This window comes from Orycteropus afer, unplaced genomic scaffold (assembly GCF_000298275.1).
Source record: "Orycteropus afer afer isolate SDZICR_OR568_19922 unplaced genomic scaffold, OryAfe1.0 scaffold00051, whole genome shotgun sequence".
NCBI classification, from domain to species: domain Eukaryota; kingdom Metazoa; phylum Chordata; class Mammalia; order Tubulidentata; family Orycteropodidae; genus Orycteropus; species Orycteropus afer.
This window is the reverse complement of record NW_006921638.1, coordinates 11,208,425-11,216,579: the sequence shown is the minus strand read 5'-3', so window position 1 is coordinate 11,216,579 and position 8,155 is coordinate 11,208,425. Positions and strand designations below refer to the sequence as shown.

The following is an 8,155-nucleotide window of genomic DNA, read 5'->3' as shown; positions in this document are numbered from 1 at the left end:
ATTTTAGCACCTGGGTAAACATTAAACTGGCTGCAAGTACTGAGATTGGCACAAATTTTGGGGTTATCAAAGTTAATGAAGAAACTGGGTATAACTTACTTTTTCAAAATACTCTGAAAAGTTAGTTCTGTGCTCAACTATATTTTGAAATGCTGCGGAATATATCCATCCTGTTTAGAACATTCTTAATATGCACATTAATGGCATGCTGCACGTTCTGAAATATCAAACAGTAACAGCTTAATTTTGTTTAACCTAGTATTTATAGTACCATTTTCTCTGGAAACAGCAGCTCACATAAACCAGTATTCCAGGGCACATACTTTGGGAAACATTTTCTTAGATATAGGGTGGGGACCTGGTAACATATATAACAGAATATTATGTCAGTATGGACAAAAAAAGCATTGATCTCCCAATACTCATAGTGACCCCTCCTTGGGTTTCCAAGGCAGTCTCTCTATGGAATTAGGTCGCCCAGTCATTCTTTCTGAGACGTGGGTGGTGGATTTGAACTGCCAGCCTTCTGGTTAGCAGTCAAATAAATGCCTTAGGCACTATGCCACCAGAACCCCCAATTAAACTGGTAGAACCAATGATCTTAAATCAGTTATAATCTAATCAGCCTCCAGTCTGTTTATTCTGCCGAGGAGTACAAAAGAGAAAAAAATATATACTTTTTTAAAGAAATTAATACAGTTTTGATAAAAACATAATAAAAATGCCCCATTAATCATAGGAAATAAATACAGATGTAATCTAATTTACTTGGTCACTGCTTCCAGAAATCTGATTAAACTACCATTTTATAGCTATTTTATATTAACAGCCACCTTTAAATTCTGTATTTAAAATGTGTAATTTCTCAACAGATCTAAGGCTTTCTACCTATGTTAAGACTTGGAGGACTTTTTTCTTTTGATTTTCTCATTAATATCAGAAGATACCTTTAATTATCAAAGCCCTGATAAACTTTAGGGGTATGCTGATAGTGTGCATACTTTATTACACCATTGGTTTATAATGTCTTGTTTCTATACTCCTGAAAAATATCCTTACTACCAGGTTAAGTCATTCATTACAGAAACGGGTTTTCAGTTAACTATTTAGAGATCATCCAGCTTTCTAGTAAATAGAGGTATCCTCGTGAGTTTTATTCTCCTGAGCTCTGGTGGTGCAGTGCCTAAGGCATTTGACTGCTAATCAGAAGACTGGCGGTTCAAACTCACTAGCCACTCCTCCGAAGGAAGGTGGGGCAGTCTACTTTCAAAGAGAGCACCTTAGAAACCCAAGGAGGGATCACTATGAGTCGCAATCAACTCGAAGGCTGTGAGTTTGGTTTTGGTTTTTGGGATGTAAGCAGTGTCCAAAAAGTATACGCTCAGCCACTAACAATGGAACAAATACAAATTAAAACAATAAATGACATACTACCGTTATTAAATGAGTTCCCTTCTCCAAATATGTGAGTATCATTTATCAGCAGAAAATGTGAGGCTGCCACAGAGCTAGTAGTATATAGATTGCTAATTAGGCTACCATTTAATAAAAAGCTTTATGAAGGTGTGACAACAGGAAAGTTTCAAATATAATCTTAAACTGGCTCCAATTATTTCTTGTGGCAAAGTAACTGGTTGCCAGGGTTATTCACAGTAAGCTTTTCTTTTGCACCTCTCATTTGAGAGTCTGGAAAGGCTTACAACTTCATTTCCCTGCTTTTCATGGAGCTAGAGGTGATCATGTTATAAATGATCAGATGCAGAAGGCTCTGCCTTAAATACAGAAACAATTCCTTGAACTTCAGCAACCATATTTTACCATGAAGGAAAGGCCAAAAGAGTATCAGCCGAACTTGTTATCACAGTCACAGAACCAATATCAGTGTCAAGCTCCTCGGAAGGAAGATGGGGTAATCTACTTCCGTAGTTGATACTGCCTCGGAAACCCAAGGAGGGGTCGCTATGAGTTGGGGTTGACTCCACGGCACATAACAACAGCAACAACTTGATACAAAAATAAATTATAGGAACAAAAGATTCAAGTAGAAAATTCAAAATAGTTGACCTATAATAATACTGATATTGAAAATGATTAAGAAAAGAAACAGTGCTGGTGGTTCCAGTGGGGAGTGAAGAAGGAAGCAGGGAACGGGCAGCTTGGGGAGCGGGGAGCCGCCGCGGCTGCTGCCACCGCCAGTACCGCCTTTGTGCTCTTGGCTTGGGGAAGGAGGTGTGAGTCCCAGGCGCAAGCCTGCGGTGGGTGGTGCCGCTGCGGGAGGGTCGGAGGTGGGGAAGGCGATGGCGGATATAGATAAGCTCAATATCCACAGCATCATCCAAGGGCTGCTGGAAGTGAGAGGGTCTAAGCCTGGTAAGAACGTCCAGCTACAAGAGAATGAAATCGAAGAACTGTGCTTGAAGTCTCCGGGAGATCTTTCTCAGTCAGCCTATCCTACCAGAACTTGAAGCACCACTCAAAATACGTGGCACTCAAAATACCCGTTGGCAATACTAAGATTTGCTTCGACTTTTTGAGTACGGTGGTTTTCCACCAGAAAGCAACCGTTTCTTGACAACTATGTGGACATAGGAAAGGAGTCATTGGAGACCATCTGCCTCTTACTGGCCTACAAAATCAAATATCCTGAGAACTTGTTTCTTCTCAGAGGGAACCACAAATGTGTCAGCCTCAATAGAATTTATAGATTTTATGATGAATGTAAAAGAAGATACAACAATAAACTCTGGAAAACGTTCACAGACTGCTTTAACTGTTTGCCAATAGCTGCCATCATGGTTGAGAAGATACTGTGCTGTCACGGCAATTTATCACCAGATCTTCAATCTATGGAGCAGATTCAGTGAATTATACAACTAACTGATGTACCAGACCAAGGTCTTCTTTGTGATCTTTTGTGGTCTGACCCTGATAAAGATGTCATAGGCTGTAGTGAAAATGACAGGAGTGTCCTTCACATTTGGTGCAAAAGTGGTTGCAAAATTTCTCAATAAGCATGATTTGGATCTTGTATGTAAAGCCCATCAGGTGGTTGAAGATGGATATGAATTTTTTGCTAACAGTCAGTCAGTTTTCTACACCTAATTATTGTGGAGAATTTGACAATGCAGGTGCCAGGGTGAGTGTGGATGAATCACTAATGTATTCTTTTCAGATTTTAAAGCCTGCAGAGAAAAAGCAGTTGAATGCCACTAGACCCGTACCACCACCAAGGGGTATGATCACAAAGCAAGTGAAGAAATAGATGTCATTTTGACACTGCCTAGTTGGGACTTGGAACAGAGTATATAACTTTCATTTCTAAAACTGTAACTTATACTGCTCAGCTTGCTCAAATAGATATGTGTTTGTATGTCCCCTCCATTTTTGATTTACTGAATAACATTTGCTGATTATAACACCAAATGGAAGACTGCACTCCAAGAAAAGTTTTTTAAAATTCTGTTCCTTTTGCAAACTTTAATGATGGTGTTAAAACTGTACACCCCAGAACAGTTTATCCTGTGTGAGGGGTATACAATTGATCTCTTTTAAATTCTGTATAATCCAGGAATGACATAAATGCTCATTAGGAGAGCCCTAGGGTACTCTGAATCTGTACATCTTACCATCATGAAATGCATACTGTTAACATAAATCACTGTGAACTTTTTTTTGGTTTTGAAGGGACTGCTTTTATCCCTCTCCTTGTCCTTTCATGTACCAACTAGTTTTTATTACTATCAACATCAGGAGTAACTTTCAACCTTGACAGCATCACTGGTATGATGTATTTAATTAAAGTACCTTTCCCCTATCATATATTTAAAATGATTATTAAAGCCATTGTTTTAAATATTTGTAAGTCTTTCCTAAAGCCAAAGTTTCTGTTGAAATATGTATTGACAATGACCCTAAGTACAAGGTGGCATGGTTATGTACACATGCTACCTTTTGGGGATTAAAAAAAAGTTTTATTTTGAACGGGAGTTGGTAAGATAGTGCTGTTTAAGCTATTAATAATTGAAGTTAATAACATTTTGTACAATTTCCATATTCTATTATTCACTAAGTAACCTTTTTACAGTTACATCAGGCCTGAACCTATCCATTCAGAAAGCTTCAAATTGTAGAAACAATACTGTTCTATATGAGTGACTGATTACGTTTTGTTTGGCCTACATTCTTTATTCAGTGGTGAGGCTGAGGATTATAAGTCAAAACAAAGGAACTAACGTGCTATCCGCCAGTCACCAGTTATAAACTCACAGCATCTATGACTTCCTTAAACTAAGATCTGTTAAAAAGAAATGTTTCAACAGATGACCATGTGTAATACTACGTGGTGAAAACGAATTCAGACTTATTAAATGAAGAGCTTGTTTAAAAAAAAGAAAAGAAAAGAAATCTGTGTAATAAAGAAAAATAAAGATAATAGGGTGAAAAGAAAAAAGCTTGACTAATTTTATTGATTTTAGACTATGAACACTTTGCTATTTAGATTATTTCAATTCTAATGCTGAGGACATTTATCAATTATCAATTATCTTTTGTTTTGTTCAAGAGTCAAGAAAATTTTAAGTAACCCAAACATTTTCAATAAAGTTTTATATGTATGTATATAAATAATGAAACAGCACCAATGACCTACTGTACAATTTCATGATACAATTTATATACAGGATGCTTTAGCAATAATTGGCATTCAATTAGTTTTAAAAGCATGTGATTGCAGAGAACTGTTCAAACGGGTAATCAATCACAAATTGGGTGAGATTTTCTATAGATGTTTCACACATTCAAAAGAGCAAAAATGATCTTCTGAATATCAACTTGAGCTGCAGAGGTTAAGGACCCATCTCATAGTGTTGAAGATGTAATGCAATCTGTACTTGAATTGGCATCGCACTTCCTCAGACTTAGATTGCCTTTACCACAAATATCTTCTATCTTTCAGAGATCAGTACATCAAGATGGCTCATCTGCTAAATCACGTTGGTCAAAATACCTATCAAAACAAGAATTTAGTGTACACATTAAGATATTAATGTAGCACTACTACGACCAATAATAGATGAGGTAGGTATTGCTCTGTCATTTACTGGCTTTGTGATTGTAGGAGTTTCTTAACCTCTCTCTGCCATGGTTTCCTCATCTATCAAGTGGTAATATCTATCTTAAGAGGATTAAGTAAGTTCCCACTGTGAAGCATTAAGAACAGTGTTTGGCACAATGTGTGTTAATAATCATCATCAGGATCGCTGTTATAGAACTAGATGCTGAATAAGCGTATCCTGAAAAAAACGTATTGTGTGGGGAAAGGGTAGAGAAGATCAGGATTGCTTCCTGTTATTGTTGTTGTGTGCCGTCAAGTCAGACCTGACTCATAGTGACCCCTCCTTGGGTTTCCAATGTCTCGCTATGGAAGTAGATTGCCCAACCTTTCTTCCAAGGAGTGGCTGGTAGGTTTGAACCACCAGCCTTCTGGTTAGCAGTCAAGTGCCTTAGGCAGTATGCTACCAGAGCTCCTCAGGATTACTTATCTCCCCAATATTTAAATATATCATAAAGATATAGAAAGGCATGGAATAAAAACACTGTTCAATCAAACAAAATATCAAGTCCAGGAAGAACTTTCTGGAAGGCAAACTGTCAAGTACCTCAGTTTTAAAAGTACATACCCTTTTTTTCTAGGAATTTATTCTTAGCAATAAACAGCTGTATATGTAAGGACCTTCAATGCAGCATTATTTAAAAGAAAAATGAAAAACAACAGGCGAATGATTAAATAAATTACAATACATACAAAATTTTATTTTCTTAGACATCATTTTCCTCAACTGTAAAATGGATACAATAGTACCTACCACCAGTGATAACACTATTATAAAGCAAGAAGCCAAGAATGACTTAAACTATACCTGCTAACCAAGCAGATTAATAAATTCAAAGCAGGAACTCGCTCATCATCTTTGTTTTCCTTAAAAAAAAAAAAAATTAATTAAAATGTAGTCTTCCCCCCCTAATGTTTTTGAGAAACATTTCCTTTTAAGATGTAAGAGCATGAAAATTTTATTAGATGATAGTAATTACCACATGGAAATTGAAACTTACAAAGAAAAAGGAGAAAACAATACAATTAATAACCCCTTGAGAAACATCTAAGATCAACTTTTAATCTTTATTAAAGGAATTAAGAGGGAGTTAAGAGTTGAGGGCTCTAAGGAGGAAAATTTGGAAGAGATTTTTCCTGGTTGCTATAAGAGAAGCAACCAAATGTTCTGCCTGAACAATAATGAAAAAAAGTATATAAAAGATATTTTAAGAGATTTAAAATTAACCAGGAACTAAATTGATTTCTAGCCATAAGGCATACAAAAAAATATTTCAGAATTGAGTTCTCAATTTTGATGCTGACAGTATGTATGACTTTCTTAAACTACGATCTGTTAAAAAGAAATGGTTCTGAACTGTAAGTTTTAGAAAGTTCACATCAATTATTTGCCAAAATGACAGGCCTTAGGAGCTCTGGTAGCATAATGCCTAAGGCATTTGACTGCTAACTAGAAGGCTGGCTGTTCAAACCCACCAGCCACTCCTAGAAAGGAAGACTGAGCAATCTGCTTCCACAGAGATACCACCTTGGAAATCCAAAGAGGCATTGCTATAAGTCGGGATCAACTCAACAGCAATGAGTTTGGTTTGATTTTTAGACACATGGAAGGTAGCCCTAAAAGGTATTAAAGTTAATTTTATACATTTTAAAAATAGCCACAGGTATCACTGAATAATGCTAGACAGTCATGTAAGTATTGATTCAAACTTGGGATGCACTTCCACATTGTTGGTGCATTCATTTCTTCCACATGCTAAGCACTGTAGGGAGTAAAACATATTACCAGTTTTGAGCACAAAAGATAAATATCTACAAATGAGTTTAATGACAGGGAAAATGTGTTAAGTGTCATATAAAGGATACAAAGTATGTTGAGACAACAGAGGAGATCTACTTAGGATTAGGGGAAGAATCATAGCAAGTGGTGGAATGAGGCAGATTGTGAAGATTAAATGGATACAGGTTGGAAAAAAGTAAAAAAAAAACCACAAAAAACAAAAAACCACTTCTGAAGTGATAATAAAAGTCCAGGAACAAAGTACGGGGAATATTTAGGGGACAGCAAATGTTTCTTGCATTATGGGCCACATGAAAACTGGTTTGGGCTGTATCATGGTCATTTAATGGAAACATTTTGGAGTAGTCAATGGAGAACAACTATACACTTTGGGGGAGGGAAGAGGAATGAAGGAAAGAAAAACATGAGAGCTAGACTGCTGGGCAATCTACTTCTGTGGTGATACCTACCGCCTCAGAAACCCAAGGAGGGGTCACTATGAGTTGAAATCGACTCAATGGCAGCGAGTTTGGTTTTTGGTTTAGGCTTAATGTAGCATATTAATTTATTTGGTAATGCTGTAGGAATGTATTAGAGTAAGGACCTGAGAATTTCAAAGTAATTATTGTACCAGCAAGCATTTGTTGAATATTCTAGCTTCTTCCTTTACTATTTAGCAACAGAAGCTCATTAGCACATTGCAACCTAGCTAAAAGTAAACATTTCTACAGCTCTTCATGGCCATGTGACTAAATTCTGGCCAAAAACAAACAAACAAACTCACTGTCATCAAGTCTGATTCAACTCATCGCGATCCCTCCTTGGGTTTTTGAGGTGTTATCACTACGGAAGTAGAATGCCCAGTCTTCCTTCCAAGAGGTGGCTAGCAGGTTTGAACCGCCAGCCTTCTGGTTAGCACTATGCCACCAGAGCTCCCAAATTCTGGCCATTGAGGTAAAAAGGCAGACATGCTTGGGGAGCTTCCAAGAAGGCTGTTTAAATGGCCACTTTCTCCTTCTCAGATGCTTATAATGAAATATAATGGCTGAAGCTCCAGCAGCCATCATGAGGTTTGAAACCACATGTAGGAGAAGTCAAAGGCCCGGGTCAGTGCTATCTTAGATCGCTCCAACTTTCAGACTTCCTTTATCTGAGAAAAACATTTTCATCTTTTTATTTAAGCTACTCTGGTAGCATAGTGGCTAAGACACTTGCCTGCTAACCAGACGGCTGGCGGTTCAAACCCACCAGCCACTCCTCGGAAG

At 37.3% G+C, this 8,155-nt stretch overlaps 1 protein-coding gene and 1 pseudogene across 1 annotated transcript in view; one reads left to right on the top strand and one right to left on the bottom strand.

Moving 5' to 3' along the window:
* Nucleotides 1-2,297: 2,297 nt before the first annotated feature.
* On the top strand, nt 2,298-4,155 carry LOC103195104 (annotated as a pseudogene).
* An 810-nt stretch (nt 4,156-4,965) lies between these two features.
* The window catches only part of GEMIN2 (gem nuclear organelle associated protein 2), a 19,825-nt gene continuing 16,635 nt past the window's right edge, over nt 4,966-8,155 (bottom strand). The window contains exons 9-10 of the mRNA XM_007938572.1: nt 5,919-5,977; nt 4,966-5,005 (exon numbers count right to left, since the gene is read on the bottom strand). Of these exons, the coding sequence (XP_007936763.1) occupies nt 4,966-5,005; nt 5,919-5,977 (99 nt within the window). The remainder of the gene's footprint in view (nt 5,006-5,918; nt 5,978-8,155) is intronic.